The sequence below is a fragment of the Stomoxys calcitrans genome, chromosome 5 (assembly GCF_963082655.1).
Source record: "Stomoxys calcitrans chromosome 5, idStoCalc2.1, whole genome shotgun sequence".
Classification (NCBI taxonomy): Eukaryota; Metazoa; Arthropoda; class Insecta; order Diptera; family Muscidae; genus Stomoxys; species Stomoxys calcitrans.
The window spans coordinates 89,031,452-89,050,835 of NC_081556.1; the positions used below are offsets into that span (position 1 = coordinate 89,031,452).

Sequence of the window (19,384 nt, forward strand, 5' to 3'; positions counted from 1 at the left end):
TCTCAATGATAACCCGGAGAAGACTGAAATATGCCTGTTCACAAGGAAGACGAAGGTGGGCCAATTTAACGCACCGCGTTTCCTCAATAAGACGATTTCGATATCTGACAAGGTCAAATACTTAGGTGTGATCTTGGACAGGAAACTGAATTGGAAGTGTCACATTCAGGAGCGTACTGAGAAGGCTCAAATTGGGCCTGAATCCGAGAATAGTCCACTTGCTCTACAGGAGCTTGAATAGACCAAGGGACTGAGATCTGTTTTAGACTGCCTGACCATAATACGATCCTGCAGGAGGAGATCCGGGCGATCATGGAATGCGTGAAGTGGTGTGGTGCGTTCAGAGTGTGAACATCTTCAGAGTGTGAATATCTTTATCGACAGTAAAATTGCCATACGGGCAATAACAACCACAACGGACAGTCTTGCAGTGTAAGAAGGAGATGAACGCCTTCTCTGAGTTGGTAAAATCCGCATCGTTTGGGTGCCGGGCCACAACGGGGTAAGGGGAAATGTAAGGGCAGACGATTTGGCGGTGAAGGCAAAAGTACTGCCGCCAAAAAACTTGGTTTTTTGGCGGCAGTTATATCAGGTTATGAACGGCAGCTATATCAGGTTATGAACCGATTTGAACTATTCTTAGCACAGTTGTTGAATGTCAGAACGAAACACCTCATGCAAAATTTCAGCTAATTCGGATAATAATTGCGCCCTCTAGTGGGTCAAGAACTCAAGATCCCATATCGCTTTATATGGCAGCTATATCAGGTTATGCACCGATTTGAATTATTCTTAACACAGTTGTTGGAAGTCATAACAAAACACGTCGTGCGAAATTGCAGCCAAATCGGATAGGAATTGCGCACTCTAGACGCTCAGGAAGTCAAGATCCCAGATAGGTTTATATGACAGCTATATCCGATTATGGACCTATTTCAACCATACTCAGCACAGTTGTTGGAAGTCATAATAAAACACCTTATGCAAAATTTCAGCTAAATCGGATAAGAATTGTGCCCTCTAGCGGCTCAAGAAGTCAAGATCCCAGATCGGTTTACATGGCAGCTATATCCAAACGTAGAACGATATAGCCCATTTACAATTCCAAACGGCCTACACTAATAAGAAGTATGCGTGCAAAATTTTAAGCTGCTAGCTTTACTCCTTTGAAAGTTAGCGTACTTTCGACAGACAGACGGACGGACATGGCTAGTTTGACTTAAAATGTCATGACGATCAAGAATATATATACTTTATGGGGTCTCAGACGAATATTTCGAGGAGTTACAAACAGAATGACGAAATTAGTATACCCCCATCCTATGGTGGAGGGTATAAAAATAGAGCACATGTGTAAATGTACAGTGAATGTACAGTTTCCATAACAATTTTTCTTTAAATTTTTATATACCAAAGGCCATGCCAGTCATGTCCACATTACAAATTGCAAATTTTGCCCATGAACATTCCACTAAGGAACAGGGGCAAACTTCTCACATATCTATGAGTGCAGTTCGATTTTACTTTTAAGCTCAATTATAAGGGGCCTCCTTTTTATAGCCGAGTCCGAACGGCTAGCCGCAGCGCGACACCTCTTTGGAGGGAAGTTTTTACATGGCATAGGACCTCACAAATGTTGTCAGCATTTGGAGGAGAAAACCACGCTGAAAATATTTTCTGATGGTCTCGCCAAGATTCTAACCCAGGTGTTCAGCGTCATGCTAACCTCTGCGCTACGGTGGCCTCCACACTAGTAGAGCAATTACAAAAAATGCGAACTAGCTAAGCCTTATTTCGAAATGTATACCAATGGATGGATCAGGTAGATTCTTTACAGTAATATTCCATAAATTAAAATCATCTCTACCAACAAAATTTCTACAAAAAATCTAAAAAATGCTTAAAGTTATCAAAACAGTTAACTGGCAACCATAAAAAGTAGCATACATTTTTTCAGCAAACTTGTGTACTCAAAACAGCAGATTTTGTTGGTTGAAATAGCAGTAAGAAATGTTTGCTAATACTGCAGCCCTATGTTAGCTGAAACAGCAGCAATGTCTGCTTTCCCATTTTCAGCAGACAAAAACAGTTGTTTTAGCAAATATTTTTGCTGTTTTGAATAACAAATTAGATTGAGCGTAGAAAATATTAATTGCGTTTTTAATTTGCGAACTATTCAGAAAGTTTGCAACCATAATCTTGAACTTACTCCAAACTTGACGTACTATGGGATTCCAAGTTATTGAAGTAGCTGACAATACTGGGCAGCGTCATTCCTAGCATTCCTATGACAGAGTACACCGGTATTTTCCATTTTGGATATCTGAAATAAAAATGCAAATGAGATGGTAACTTATTTTATTGGAAAACCCCTGCTTACTTGGTGATCACAATTAAGACAGCCGAAAATAGGACATATATTTGAAAATCGGCTGAAATATACCAGGTATGAGCCATACACTGAAATGATAGAAAGTATATGTATGCATGTTTTTGTTAAATCCACCATAGGGTAGGAACTATGCATATTCTTTGTCATTTCATGAATAACACTAGGAAATATTGGGTTGCCCAAAAAGTAATTGCGGATTTTTCATATAGTCGGCGTTGACAAATTTTTTCACAGCTTGTGACTCTGTAATTGCATTCTTTCTTCTGTCTGTTATCAGCTGTTATTTTTAGATTGCTTTAGAAAAAAAGTGTGAAAAAAGTATATTTGATTAAAGTTCATTCCAAGTTTTATAAAAAATGCATTTACTTTCTTTTAAAAAATCCGCAATTACTTTTTGGGCAACCCAATATTTGTCTAAAACTCAATGATCACATACTGATAAGAGGCTTTAATTTGAATATTTTGGATTGAAAAAAGTTTTTTAACAAAAGAATCTCATATATAAAATTGAATTTGTGTTTGTTTGTTTGTATGTTTGTTTGTTCCGTATAGACTCAAAACCGACTGAACCGATTACCTTGAAATTTTCACAGATTGTGTAGGTTGGTCTGGAAGGAAACATAGGCTATATAATTTTTTGATATCGGACGGGGGCGGATCCACCCCTTACCCCAAAAGTACTACCCAACAAGTAAAAAGGCGTTAAGTTCGGCCGGGCCGAACTTTGGATACCCACCACCTCGGGTATATATGTGAACCACCTTTCGTCAAAATCCAGTGAAAAATGCATACCTTATGCCCCATAGCAGCTATATAGACATATCCGATTTAGACCAAATGCTTATAAGTACAAGTCATTGTTCAACCGAGAGATCGGCCTATATGGCAGGTATATCCAAATCTGGGCCGATCTGAGCAAAACTGAAGACAAATATCGAAGGGCCCAACACAACTCACTGTCCCAAATTTCGGCGACAACGGACAATAAATGCGCTTTTTATGGGCCCAAGACCCTAAATCGGAGGATTGGTATATATCGCAGCTATATCCAAATCTGGACCGATCGGGGCCAAATTGACGAAGGATTTCGAAGGGCCGAACGCAACTCACTGTCCAAAATTTCAGCAAAATCGAATAATAAAGGTGGCTTTTATGGGCCTAAGACCCTAAATCGGAGGATCGGTCTATATGGTAGCTATATCCAAATCTGGACCGATCTGAGCCAAATTGACGAAGGATGTCGAAGGGCCTAACACAACTCACTGTCTCAAATTTCAGCAAAATCGGGTAATAAATGTGGCTTTTATTGGCCTAAGACCCTTTATCGGCGGATCGGTCTATATGGGGGCTATATCAAGATATAATCCGATATAGCCCATCTTCGACCTTAACCTGCTTATGGACAAAAAATGTATCTGTGCAAGGTTTCACCTCAATATCACTATTTTTGAAGACTGTAGCGTGATTTCAACAGACGGACGGAGGGACATGTCTAGATCGTCTTAGGTTTTTACGCTGATCAAGAATATATATACTTTATAGGGTCGGAAATTGATATTTCGATGTGTTGCAAACGGAATGACAAAATGAATCCTTCGGTGGTGGGTATAAAAATTGGGTCCAAGTAACTGGGGGGCCGCCCCAACACCAGTACCCCCTAAAATAGGTTTTTTGGACAATCATGACAATATGGGACTCAAATGAAAGGTATACGGGAGTAGATTGCGAATATGGTCAGGAACGAAAAATAGATTTCGGAAGGGGGTGGACCCTCCCCCGTTACCAAAAAACAACAGACAGTGGACCGATAGGCACAATATGGGTATCTAATGAAAGGTATTAGAGAGTAGAAAGCGAATATAGTATTAAAATTTGGATCCAAGTACCAGCGGGTCTCCCCAATCCAAAAACTCCTCTAAACAGATATATTCGACGTTCATGTCAATAGGGGCCTTAAATGAAAAGTATTCCACAGTATATTACAAATATGGCATAAAAAATTAGGTCCAAGTAATGGGAGGTCGCCCCACCCCCAAATGGTCATATTAGCCGACCGTGTCTATATGGGACTCAAATGAAAGGTATTTGGGTGTAGACTACGAATATGACATTAAAATTTGAGCTCAAGTCTAGTCAAGTCAAGCTCAAAAATGAGTCAAAAAGGTTGATTGACCCATTATGACAATATGGGACTCAAATGACAGGTATTTGAGAGTTGAAAACGAATTTGATATATATTTTCAGGGCAAAGTGCCGGTGGCCGTCCCACCTCAAATCACCCTGCAAACATCTCATATTTACCGACCATGGCAATATGGGACTCACATTAAATGATTTTGGGAGTGCAGCACTTATTTGATATCCATATTTGAGTCGAAATGTCTGAGTGCCATTCCTCCTCTAAAAGGCACTTCTCATTACCCTAATTTTCAAAACCACCAGATATCGGAGATTGGTAATGCGATTCATTCGAAATTTTTTTTGCACTCTCACAGTCAAAACAAAACATAGTTTCTATTGTTGGGGTCGGGTGCCGTCCAAAACCCGCCAAATGGGTATATAGACCACGAAAGGTGCTTAAGAGATAAAAACGAATTTGATATCCAATTGAAGAGCCAAGTGTTTGGGAAACTGCCCCACCCGAAAACACCTCCCTATTATATAAAAGCTATTTGATGTTTAAATTGATTGACTTTCGGGAAATTGATACTCATTTTCGGGACAAAGTCCCTGGGATCCATCCCACCCTCAAATAGAATTTATTTACCGATCATGGCATTATGGGGCTCATATAAAATGTATTTGAAAGTAGAGCACGAAGCGTATATTTACATTAAGCGCCAAGTGTCTCTCTAAACCGGAAATATTTACTAATACGTTAATATAGGACCCAAAAGAAAGGTATATGGGAGTGGAGTAAAAATTTACTCAGTAACCGAGAAGGGGCACACTTCCCACACATCAATGAAAGCTTTTCGATTCACGTTTAAACTCAATGATAGGGGACTTTTTTTCATAGCCGAGTCCGAATCTGGTGCCGCAGTGCGACATCTCTTTGGGGAGAATTTTTTACATGACCATGCATGGCAAATATCGCCAGCATTAAGAGGGGATCACCACCGCTTTAAATTTTGTCCGATGTTATCGCCAGGATTTGAACGCAGGCGGACATAGGCTACAGTGGTACGAATTCGATATACACATTCAGGGCTAAGTGTCCCAACCCTAAATGATATAAAAGTGTTAAAGAAGGCGCAGCGGAGCGGGCCCGGTTTGACTAGTTTTACAGAAAAAGAGTAGAGGTCATAGATGGATATTTCGTTGTGTGTTGCAAATTAAATGATGAAGAAAGTATACGCCCATACTACTGTGGTGGTTATAAAATTTGTTTGGACATACATACATTGTCGTTCCCAGCAAATGTGTCCTTCATAAGTAGGTGCGACCACCAAAAACTGCGACAAAAGATCACCTGCGGCTCCATCACATGCCTCCAAAGAGGTCCATTGTTCAATTGTAAAAGAATATGGGATGTAAATACCACCAGCAATAATATCGAGGGGATATATCTGTAAAGGCCAAACAAGTTTTCTATAATGGTTTTCAAGATGGAACTGATTGTAATCATCTGTCTTACCTTAAATATCTCGATACAATCATTCGAAAGAATGTCGTAGCACACTCCTTTAGGGAAGTTGTCGGTGTTATGTGCTGATCTTTCTGGAAGGTTAGATACAAGAGCATAGTTGTCAATAGAAAGAATATTTCAATAATGACCACAATGTGTTGCATTATCAATTGATATGTGGTGAGATAAAGCCATTCAAAGTACTAGGGGTTGACCAATGGCATACATGCTAAACCATTAATGTGTTCCAAAACAATCACACATGACAATAAAGTCCGAATGCCATCAACAAACCGAAGATCTTTGTCCATGGCATTGCTTTTGGGCATCATTATGCGGCGATAGTTGCGATATAAAGAGAAGGCGCACATATATCTGTGAACTACAACAACAATAAATTTAGAACGATACGAATTGAGAGCTTTGACAAATTATCTCATTACCTGGATTACTATGAGGTATAGAGTAATAATTTGAACCGGTAGATTCCTTTGAAGTTTTTTGTAATTTCAAGCGAAAATCATACCAGGTTGATAGAAGGTTTGCAATGACAATTGCAATCAAAAGGAAAACCGATATGTTGTACCAAAGTCCTGAAAATAAAAGATACATACAGAATTATTATAAATTTTATAGAACACTAGCTGGATAGAGCCCGCTCCCCTTCGCCTTCTTTAACTCTCTAATATCTATTCAGGGTGGTGACACTTCGCCCTGAATGTGTATATCGAATTCGTGCCACTGTAGCCTATGTCCGCCTATAACGTTGAACGCCTGCAGTCAAATCCTGGCGATAACATCGGACAAAATTTAAAGCGGTTTTGATCACCTCCCAATGCTGGCGACATTTGCCATGCATGGTCAAGTAAAAAATTCTCCCCAAAGAGGTGTTCCACTGGGGCAAGCCATTCGGACTCGGCTATAAAAAAGTCCCTTATCATTGAGTTTAAACTTGAATGGGAAAGCTTTTATTAATGTGTGAGAAGTGTGCCCCTTATCGGCTCCTGATTAAATTTTTACTCCACTCCCATATACCTCTCTTTTGAGTCCTATATTATCGTATTGGTAAATATTTTCGGTTTAGAGATACACTTGGCCCTTAATGTAAATATACGCTTCGTGCTCTACTTTCAAATACATTTAATATGAGCCCCATAATGACATGATCTGTAAATAAATCCTGTTTGATGGTAGGGTGGACCCCAGGAACGTTGCCCCCAAAATTAGTATCAATTTCCCGAAAATCAATCAATTTAAACGGGTGGGACAGTTCTTAAAACGAGCCATGTGTTCAAATAAGTTTTTTTTTCTCCCAAGCACCTTTCGTCTGAGCTCTATATTGTCGTGATTGGTCTAATTGCCCATTTGGCGGGCTGTGGACTGCCACCGAGGTACCCGACCCTAACAATAGAAACCATGATTTGTGAGAGTGCAAAAAAAAATTCGAACGAATCGCATTACCAATTTCCGAGATCTGGTGGTTTTAAAAATGAGGGTAATGAGAAGTGCTCTTTAGAGAAGGAATGGCACTCAGACATTTCGACTCAAATATGGATATCAAATTTGTGCTACACACCCCAAACCAGCTGGGTACTTGGATGCAAATTTTAATACGATATTCGTTTCCAATACCTTTTATTTGATACCGATATTGGGATTATCCCCTTTTGGTTTTGGATGGCGTTGTTGGGATAAGGTTGAGGGACCGTCAATGTGTCTGTTTGGAAGTGAGAAGTGGGAAAAATGGTACGTTTAGTACCGCAATTGGTACTTTATGGTACCTTGTTTGTTAATTGAGCTAGAGCTTTGAATTTTGGAATTTAGGTACACTATGGTAACCTTAATTGGGATGCCAAAAGAGTTTTGGACTTTTGGAGTTTTTGAAGTTTTGCATATTTAGAAACAAAAAAGTACCAAAAAGGTACAAAATTGGTGAACGGTGCATAGGGCGAACGGGTAGAGCTAGAATTTCAAAACTCGGCTTAAATTTGAGAGAAACAAGTAAAAAGGCGTTAAGTTCAGCCGGGCCGAACTTTGGATACCCACCACCTCGGGTATATATGTAAACCACCTTTCATTCCGAATCTCGACCGATCTGGACCAAATTTACGAAGAAAGTCGAAGGGCTTTACACAACTCACTGTCCCAAATTTCATCAAAATCGGATACTAAATGTGGCTCTTTTGGGCCTAAGACCCTAAATCGGAGGATCGGTCTATATGGCAGCTATATCCAAATCTGACGAAGAATGCCGGAGGGCTTAACACAACTCACTGTCCCAAATTTTGGCAAAATCGGATAATAAATGTGGCTTTTATGGGCCTAAGACCCTAAATCGGAGGATCGGTCTATATGGCAGCTATATCCAAATCTGGACCGATCTGGGCCAAATTGACGAAAAATGTCGGAGGGCCTAACACAACTCACTGTCCCAAATTTCAGCAAAATCGGATAATAAATGTGGCTTTTATGGGCCTAAGACCCTAAATCGAAGGATCGGTCTATATGGCAGCTATATCCACATCTGGACCGATCTGAGCCAAATTGACGAAGAATGTCGGAGGGCCTAACACAACTCACTGTCCCAAATTTTGGCAAAATCGGATAATAAATGAGGCTTTTATGGGCCTAAGACCCTAAATCGGCGGATCGGTCTATATGGGGGCTATATCAAGATATAGTCCGATTTAGCCCATCTTCGAACTTAACCTGCTTATAGACAAAAAAGAATCTGTGCAAAGTTTCAGCTCAATATCTCTATTTTTGAAGACTGTAGCGTGATTTCAACAGACAGACGGACGGACATGTCTAGATCGTCTTAGATTTTTACGCTGATCAAGAATATATATACTTTATGGGGTCGGAAATGAATATTTCGATGCGTTGCAAACGGAATGACAAAATGAATATACCCCTTTGGTGGTGGGTATAAAAATACGAAAAACAGTAATGGAAACGGATGAAACGTACGTTTAGTACCATATTTGGTACAACTTCATACTTTTTTTAAGAATTGAAAGAGAGCTCTGAAATTTTTACATGTAGATTCTACTTAGAAATATTTGTTAGCTGACTAAGTGATATTTTTTGAACAAATCATACATTTTGGTACCAAAAGGTACGCATAGCTTATTTACTTTAACGTAGAACGAACGTAGAACGCTAAAAATGATCGATGTCTTGACAAATATACGATAAGTTGTACCAAATAAGAAATGCTGAAATCATACCAGGAGTGGAATAAAATGTACTTACATGCTGTAATTGGTACTATTTAGTATTTTCTTTATAGATTTAGCTACAGATCTGAAATTTGGAATATTGTCACATCTTGGCAGTATGCACCGGACGACTAAAATATTTTTTTGATATTCGCTCATTTTGGTACTAAAACGTACAATAGGGCACTTTTTTTAGGGATTGAGCGACAGCTCTGAAATTTGGAATACAGTTACATCTAGGCACTATGCACCGAGAAACTAGAAGATTTCTTTGATATTCGTTCCTTTTGCTACTAAAACGTCACTTTATTTACATACTGAGCTACATCTGTGAAATTTTAAAATTTAACGCATGACTAGAAGATTTTTTTGAAATTTGTACATTTAAGTACTAAAACGAACAAAATGGTACTTTATTTACGAATTGAGCTAAAGATTTCTAAATTGCAATACAATAACACCTTGACAGATTTTTTTTTTTTAAGTCGTACATTTAAGCACTAAAACATTTAAAATGTTCTTTCTTTACGGATAAGGCTAAAGCTATTAAGATTGCGATACAGTTACACCTTGATATTGGCTGTACCATCGGGGGCAGCCAAGCTACCAGGCATATTATAGTATATTCATAATTAAGAGAATTTATATTGACGTAGCAATTTTTTCAAATATTTTGACTGTTAAAAATTTTTGAAAATTTTCGGAGCCCCTAGGAAAAAAAATCACTTTCTATATATTTTATGACCATTTAGCGAAAGCTGAATTTTATGATTTTGGCATAAAATAGAAACTGGTGTCAAAAGAAGTTGGATTATTGCCGTATGTTTTTTTTTTAGAATCCATCAAATGCAACGAGACATTAAAATGGATTCCAGAAATCTCACTCCTAAGAATTTCAAGAAATTTTTTCGTTAGATTTTGGGGATAAAAAAAATTGCCAACTTTCGACAAGCCAATTTTTCCCCAAAACATGACGGGAAAAATTGTTGTAACTGGTTTCAGTTGTCTACTTTACCATAATCCAAATTTCATTACCATACCTCTTTCCTAACTTCTAAGGCAGCTCTATTCATGGGTTTTTTCGTCGTTAATGCGATCCCGGGCACACGAGCAGCAGCAAGAGCCGGTGCCGTTGACAAGCGTTCGAAGCCATTAATGCAAATTGCAAATTACTAAGGAACAGGGGCAACTTCTCACATATCAATGAGTGCAGTCCCATTCAAGTTTAAGCTCAATAATAAGGGCCACCTTTTTATAGCCGAATTCGAACGGCGTGCCGCTGTGCGTCAGCTCTTTGGAGAGAAGTTTTACATGGCACAGTACCTCACAAATGTTGCCAGCATTAGGAGGGGAAAACCATCGCAGAAAATTTTTTCTGATGGTCTCGCAAGAATTCGAACCCAGGCGGACATGCTAACCTCTGCGATACGGTGGCCTCCCGAAGCCATTAATACAACTTCCAAAAGATATTTTAACTGTGTTGGCAATCAGTGAAAAATTCAGCTCTGATTTCATGACCAAATGTCAACACCGATGTGTCAGTTCCTGCACCGAATACCACAATTTTCCAATTTCACTCCAACAAGAATTTTGGCAATTTTCCATTTTAAAAAAAATGAGGGCTGCCTATGCCCCCTAAGCTGCCATATAAAGCGATCTACCGGTTATGGGACTTTTTAAATAACTTACCGAATTCATAAAGTAGTCATGTAATATCTAGACCTTTACCTTGTCATTTTCTTTATTGAATCGACCCAAAACATTACTCAAAAATCGGCAGCAACTCTTCGGATCGTCACCGACTCTCAATAATTTATCTTAAAAATATTGGTGCATACAAATCTTTAAAGCCTTTCTTATAACCAGGCCTATAATGCTATATGGTGTTGTGGTCTGGGGGACGGCGCTTCAAAAGTCCACTTACTGCTCAATACTCAACCTGATCCAAAGGACGGCTTGTTTGTGCTTCACAGCCGCACTGAGGACGACACCATCTGATGCACTGAATCTAATGCTACACCTTATGCCTCTGGACATTGTGGCTATCCAAATTGCAGCGACCACAGCCGTGAGGTTAAGGGAGCTTTATCATTGGTCATGTGGCGACTACGGAAACTGTGTTATCCTTAATACCATTTTCCATTTTCCAGGCAGTGTGGATTACCTGAGCCACTTTTTGATAAAATGTACTGTACCACTATACCTGATAGAACCGATTGGAACTACGATATCCGTGGCAATAGAGTTTACATAGACTTCTATACGGATGGTTCCAAACTAGACGACCAGGTGGGCTTTGGGGTGTACTCTAAAGATCTAGAACTGGTCATATCAAAGAGGTTACCCTACTCCTGAAGTGCGTGTTAAGCGGAGACCCTTGCAATTAAGGAAGATATGGAATGGCTAAGATATAATGTCATTACGACGATTGGCATAAATATCTTCTCAGACAGACAGGCAGCCATTAAACCCCTGCAGAACGTATTTCTGAAAACAAAACCCGCCCTTGACCGTCGCAGATCTCCCAACGAGATGGCTGAACAGTTCAAAATTTCACCTATTCTGGGTGCCGGGCCACAGAGATATCCCAGGGAATTGCAAAGCGGACGAGCATGTGGGACTAGGAACTACCCTACACATTCCAGTGGTACTGGAATCTGTGGATATGCCTCTAGCGACATGTAAGCTAAGTTTTCAGGACCATGCCCGAAGGACAACGAATGATAGATAGATGGTCACAAAGAGGGGGCTGTGACCATTGCAAAACTATGTGGTCTAATTTAGACTTGAAAAGGTCTATGGCATTGCTGTCACTGGCTAGAACAGACATCTCAGTCATTGTGTCCGTTATGACAGGTCACTGCCTGATCGGAAAACATGCTGACAGACTGAAGGTTGCCAGTAACGACTTTTGCCGAAGCTGTAAGAATGTCGAGGAAGAAGAAACCATGGAACATCTGCCGTGTGTGTTCCGCACTGGCAGTCAGAAGAAGTGCTTCTTTAGGTCCTTATTTCTTTGAGAACTTGAACGAAGTGGGGTGTCGTACGTAAGGCTTCCTGAAGTATATCTCTACACTAAAAAAATGTTTTCCTAATTTTTGAAATTCGAGCGAAAGATTAGCAAATTTAATTTAAAGATGATAAATTTTACAACTTTTTAAGTAATCATTCCCAATTTCAAAAAATAATAATTGGCCAGTCATCTATGAAGTAAAATCGGAATCAATCAGCGATCGAAATTTGAAACCGGGTGTCATGTCCGTTAGTAGATATGAAATTTAGTTTTTAGATAGCATCTTTATTTTAAACGTTTGGTTCTTTGACTCGTAGATATTGCTATAATCGTATGAATAAGGAAAAATCTTTAAATTTCGGCCAACTTTTTTTTCAGTGTAAAAGAGCTGTTTTCAGCATACGCAACAATACTTACACCTTTTTCATCCAGAGACAATAATATGTTGTATAAGTCTATATTCCAAAGTAGATGAGACAATACACCCCCTGAGGCATTTCTCTGCTGACTAGATGGGTCAGGTAACAAGCCAAGATAGTAAGTAAGTTATTGATACATTTTCCAACGGTAGTGTTGATGCCTAGAAACTTTAACGTTGAAAGCACCTTCAAAGTCAAAAACACTTTATGTAGGCGACTGGGTCGTGCAGGGCTGTTTCAGTGGATTTGCCCTTGGTTTATATGCACGCTGTTGCCGAGACGGGGATCCCCAGGGATATTGGCCCAAAGATGTGTTTCAAGCTCTCTAGAATCTTCAGCATAAAGGATGACAGACTATTTTTGTGTGGTATGTAATGAAAACGACCTCTGTGACCCTCCATCTAACAGGTATGTACAAGCAGAGTATATCTCCCTAAGCCAAGGAGACAGTCTATCAGACACAGCTTGTAATTCAACCGGCGATCATCATCATCATCATTCCTCTAATGAATACATATTTTTTAAAGTCCTAATATTCTTAGTGTATCTGATTGGAGACTGCTTCCAGTACCAGGGCACACATAAGGCCCTAAATATATATGGCCTCCTATTTGGTTTTTTGAATCCCTAAAAAAACAATTTTTGTCCGATTTATGCCCAGCAAAGTATATTTATTCTTGACATTCTAAGTCGATTTAGCTTTACCGTGGGCCATATCTGTCCATGTTTTGCCATATAAACCGATTTCGGATCTTGACTTCTTGAGCCTCTAGAGGGCGCAATTCTTATGGGACAATTGTGCTAAGCAAGACATATTAACCCAGGTAGTGTACAGCAAGCATTTGAGTACAATTTTATATCGCCAAGTGCATTATCTGTCAACGAGTTTTAATATTAATTTAATTTAATGGCGCAAATTAATAACAAACTCAAAATCAGAGTTGCACTAAATACTGATTTTGACAGATAATGTGTGTACTAATTTTTTTGTGTTGGGCAACTGCTCTTACCTGTTAAATTTATCTAGGTGCCAAGTATGGTTTAAATCGCTTCATGTAGCCGATGATGTAGCTGCCATATAAACCGATCTTTAGTTTTGGCTTCTTAAACCTCTACAGACGCAATTACTATCCCATTGGGCTGACATTTTGAACGTGTTAGCCATGACACGTACGATCCATATCGGTCCATTATATGATAAAGCTCATATATTGGGTTGCCCAAAAAGTAATTGAGGATTTATTAAAAGAAAGTAAATGCATTTTTAATAAAACTAAGAATGAACTTTAATCAAATATACTTTTTTTGCACTTTTTTTCTAGAGCAAGCTAAAAATAACAGCAGATAACTGACAGAAGAAAGAATGCAATTACAGAGTCACAAGTTGTGAAAAAATTTGTCAACGCCGACTATATGAAAAATCCGCAATTACTTTTTGGGCAACCCAATATATATGACAAAGTCATTTAAAGAACATATGTCATGATATCCACAGTATATAAGCTTCGTTTGATAGTTTTAATATTCATGGATGATAAAGCCATGTCGATCCGTCAGAAATTAAGTATATAAAGTTACTCTTACACCAAATGCTCACAGACCTATAAGCCTTACGTTCTTTCTACTCAAAATCATGGAACGGATTGTTGATACCATAATTAGGAGCAGGACATCGAACGAGCATTTCAAATACAAACAGCATGTTTTGCAAGGTAAAATCGGAGCAGACCAAGATTAATTTAACAGGTAGGGGCAGTTGGTCAACAACAAAAACTTAAGTGCACTATCTTTCTCAAAAGTTGGGAATCACAACTTTGAGATAGTCAGTAACTTTATCTAACTCGGCACCGCCGTAACCGAAAAGAATAAAACCAGTTTTGAGATAAAACGAAGAACAATACTGGCAAACAGGTGCTACTTTGGACTAAGTAAGCAGTTTACAATAGAAACATGGCCACCTCTCGACACATGAAGATTACACAATGCAAGACATTGATACAACCCGTGTTGTTATATGTTACATGGGTACTTATGAAAGCAGATGAGGCAGAGCTTGGTGTATTTGATAGTAAGATTCTTCGTAAAATACATGGACCAGTTTGCGTTAAACGAGAATATAGGCGACGTATTAATCACGAGCTGTATGACGATGACAGCATAGTTGCACGCATCAAAATACAACGGCTGCGTTGGGTAGGTCATGTTGCCAGAATGGATGAAGAAGCTCCAGCAAAGAAGTCTTTTGAAGGCAAATACGGTGGTATACGCAAACCGGGAAGTGGTGGGAGAAACCTCGAAACTTGGTCTCAGAGATTTTAGAATGAGCACAGAAGATCGAGGCGCTTGGAACGCTATTCTAGGTTCGGCTAGTGGAACAAATGTTCTGTCATAGCCAATTAAAGAGAGTGAGTAAGTATTGGGTTGCCTAAAAAGTAATTGCGGATTTTTTAAAAGAAAGTTAATGAATTTTTAATAAAACTTAGAATGAACATTAATCAAATATATAATTGCCATTTTGTTCGATAACCTTTTGCCATCTTCCTGGCAAATTTAGTATTCCACGCTCATAGAACTTCTGGCCTTTATCTGCAAAAAACTGAACCAAGTGCGATTTTATAGCCTCATCATTGCCGAAAGTTTTACCATTTAAGGAGTTCTGCAAAGATCGAAATAAATGGTAGTCTGATGGTGCAAGGTCAGGGCTATATGGTGGATGCATCAAAAGTTCCCAGCCAAGCTCACTCAGTTTTTGGCGAGTGACTAAAGATGTGTGCGGTCTAGCGTTGTCCTGGTGGAATATGACACCTTTACGATTGACCAATTCTGGTCGCTTCTCCTTGATGGCTGTATTCAATTTGCCCAATTGTTGACAGTAAACATCCGAATTAATCGTTTGGCTCCATGGAAGCAACTCAAAATATGCCACACCCTTCCAATCACACCAAACAGACAGCATAACCTTCTTTTGGTGGATATCAGCCATTGAAGTGGTTTGAGCTGGTTCACCATGCTTGGACCATGATCGTTTTCGACTAACGTTGTTGTAAACAATCCATTTTTCATCTCCAGTTATGATTCGTTCAAAAAACGGATCGAATTCATTGCGTTTAATGTGCATATCACAAGCGTTGATTCGGTTTCTTAAATGAATTTCTTTCAATACATGTGGCACCCATTTAAAAATTGACGCCAAACAAACAAATGTAAACAAAATTTCGCGCACTTTTTTTCTAAAGCAAGCTAAAAGTAACAGCTGATAACTGACAGAAGAAAGAATGCACTTACAGAGTCACAAGCCGTTGAAAAAAATTTTCAACGCCGACTATATTACTACTATATTACCGACAATTAATTTTTGGGCAACCCAATATATTTGTTTTAAAACAATATTCATATACATACATAATTAATGACATTAAAAAAAAACTCTATTAATCGTGTTTTTCAATTTTCCGTTCTAAGCTCGGTCCCAAGCGAGCCGGATAATCGAGGTTCAACTGTAGTTAAAACAGCAGATTTTGTTAGCTGTAATAGCAGTACGAAATATTCGCTAAAGCAATAGCACTATGTTTGCTGAAACAGCAGTCATGTCTGCTTTCCCTTTTTCAGGAAACAAAACTGTTGTTTTAGCAAACTTTTTTGCTATTTTTAATAAAAAATTTCAATGAGTGTATACACATAAAAAATACCTTTAAATTGGAACCTTAATAAACTCTGTCATGATAAAGTTTGAAAAAAGCAACTGCCAATGAAACGACGAGAAGAATAATGAAAACGATTTGTTTTCTTTTTGAAAAAAAAAACACAACCTGCTTAAATAGCCCTTCAACAAAATACAAAAAAATTATATATTTACCTTTACTCAGCGGCTCCTGAAAACTTTCACAATATGTTAAGAAGGTTTTTACATTAAGGTGGTACTTCTCCAGAAAGTCATTGCTAAGACACTCGTGCAGTTGGTCTTCATATAGAGAAATTAAATTTTGACTTCGGGATAGATGATGCAGCTTGTCAATCATTACTATATTTTCACTAACTGGTTGAGAATCCGCTATAATTTCTCTATTTAGTTTTTCTATACTGGGGCCATTGGGATATTTACTACATTTTGTAGTGCAAACACCACGATACAATATATCATGTCGGTAGCGGAATTTATATGACGTTTGAAAGTTCCAAATATGCTGCCACAACGTTGATTTATTGTTCGGTTGTATTTCGATATAGACCATGCAATATGAAGCATTTTGTTGCTGAAGACATTCATCATAATCGTCCAATTCATAAAGTGAAGGCATTTGGCGGTATTTGGTCACTGGTTAAAAACAAGATACAAATTAGGAATTTGCATGATCACTGTATAAAATTCGATTTAATGAAGTTATATAGAGAAATTTATATGAAAAAGACTGCGAATATGTTTTCTATAACTGAAAGCACTCTTAACTCACGAATACTGAATTAAGAACAGCACTTTAGCATAAACCGAATTCACTTTGTGTTGCTTTTAAGCTCTTAATTTTCCAAAGGACAACATGGCGCCAGAAGAAGGTTTTTAGGGAAATTGTGCCTGAGACGAAAATCCTTTGGGCGATAAGAAGTTTCGATTCCTTTAAGTCGCCACGCCCTGATGATGTATCACCGCTTGAATTACAAGCTTTGTCTGATAGACTGGTTCCCTGGCTTTGGAAGATATACTCTGCTTGTATCAGAATGTCATATATTCCTGTGGGATGGAGTGATACGAAGGTCATTTTCATTCCGAAAGCGGGGAAAACCTAGCACACGAAGGCGAAAGATTTTTCTCCTTTTAGTCTATCGTCCTTTATGCTTAACACTCTTGAGAGGTTGATAGAAACATATCTCAGGGCAAAGATGCATATAGTAAAGGCAAATGCACTGAATCAGCCCTTCACTACCTAGTCGGCTACATACAGGGTTCTCTCGCTGTCAAGGAATATACAATGGTAGCATTTCTTGACATTGGAAGTGCTTTCAATAATGTAAAACCGACGTCAATCATGAAGGAGTTGGAGTTCATAGACATCAACTCTACTGTAAGAAAGTTTATTAATAACTAACTTACTAAAAGATGCATTACGGCAGGCTTGGGAACTGTGGATCTAAAAAGATGAGTCAGCAAAGGAACACCTCAAGAAGGTGTACTGTCTCCTTTACTTTGGAATATAGCGATTAACAATATATTATTGTCTCTGGAAGAAAAATGCATAAAAGTGGTCGCGTATGCTGATGACATGGCAATTGCGGTTAGGGGAAAGTTTCCCAGCACTCTAAGAGAAATACTTCAAGAAGCTCTATGTGCAACAGCAAAGTGGGCTACCGGTATAAATCCGTGCAAGACAGAAGTAGTTCTTTTCAGCTGGAGATACAAGTTGCCTGCAGTGCAATCTGTCTCCTTGGGAATAGAGAATGTTCCATTTACAGAAAGCGGATGTTTTGCTGGACAGGAAATTGAACTTCAAATCCAACATTTTGGGAAGGGCAAGAAACGCCACTCTTGCCCTACACACCTGCAAGAGAGCCATTGGCAAAATTTGGGGGTTTAGACCTCGTGTCATGCATTGGGTTTATACTGCAGTTGTCAGACCTATAATGCTATATGATGTTGCGGTCTGGTGGATGGTGCTTCAGAAGTCCACCAACTGCTCAATACTTAACCGGATACAAAGGATGGCTTGTTTGTGTATCACAGCCGCACTGATGACGACCACATCTGATGCACTGAATTTAATGCTACATCTTATTCCTCCGGATATTGTGGCTACCAAAATTGCAGCGACCACTGCCGTGAGATTAACGGAGCTTTCTTATTGGTCATGTGGCGGCTACGGACACTGTGTTACCCTTGATACAATATCCGATGTTCCAGGCAGTGTGGATTACACCCTACTTGAGACGCTTTTTGATAAAAATTACTGTACAACTATAGAACCAATTGGAACTACGATATCCCTGGTAACAGAAGTTACATAGACTTCCATACGGATGGTTGCAAACTAGACGACCAGGTGGGCTTTGGGGTGTACTCTAAAGATCTAGAACTGGTCATATCGAAAAGGTTACCCGCCCACTGCACTGTGTATCAAGCAGAGATCCTTGCTATTAAGGAAGCTGTGGAATGGCTAAGATATAATGCCATAGCGACGATTGGCATAAATATCTTCCCAGACAGCCAGGCAGCCATTAAATCCCTGAAGAACGTGAACAGAACAGAGAACAGGAAAACCACTCTCGACTGTCGCAGATCTCTCAACGAGATGGCTGAACAGTTCAAAACTCACCTGTTCTGGGTACCGGGCCACAGAAATATCGCAGGGAATTGTAAAGCGGACGAGCTTGCGAGACTAGGAACTACCCTACACATTGCAGGAATACTGGAATCTGTGGGTATGCCTCTAGCGACAACTCTAACTTTAGAAGGAGTAAAGCCAGGCACTTAAATATTGCACATATACTTCTTATTATTGTAGGACGGTTAGGATCATAAATGGGCCAAATCGGTCTATGTTTTGATATAGCTCCCATATAAACCAATCGTGGGTCTTGATTTCTTGAGCTTCTAGAGGGCGTATTTTTTATCCGATTTAGCTGAAATTTTGCACATGGTGTTTTGGTTTCGCTTCCAAAAATTGTGATAAGTATGGTTAAAGACGGTTCACAACCTGTTATAACTGCCATATAAACCGATCT

The 19,384-nt window shown here is 39.0% G+C and overlaps 2 protein-coding genes across 2 annotated transcripts in view; one reads left to right on the forward strand and one right to left on the reverse strand.

The window, feature by feature from the left end:
* Positions 1-19,384, forward strand: part of LOC106081672 (O-acyltransferase like protein-like) — a 185,777-nt gene that overhangs the window by 63,656 nt on the left and 102,737 nt on the right. The window lies entirely within an intron of this gene.
* The window catches only part of LOC106086630 (uncharacterized), a 79,188-nt gene that overhangs the window by 15,197 nt on the left and 44,607 nt on the right, over positions 1-19,384 (reverse strand). Inside the window, exons 11-17 of the mRNA XM_059369844.1 lie at positions 16,530-16,988; positions 6,464-6,613; positions 6,247-6,402; positions 6,030-6,213; positions 5,796-5,961; positions 2,381-2,460; positions 2,210-2,323 (exon numbers count right to left, since the gene is read on the reverse strand). Coding sequence (XP_059225827.1) covers positions 2,210-2,323; positions 2,381-2,460; positions 5,796-5,961; positions 6,030-6,213; positions 6,247-6,402; positions 6,464-6,613; positions 16,530-16,988 — 1,309 coding nt within the window. The remainder of the gene's footprint in view (positions 1-2,209; positions 2,324-2,380; positions 2,461-5,795; positions 5,962-6,029; positions 6,214-6,246; positions 6,403-6,463; positions 6,614-16,529; positions 16,989-19,384) is intronic.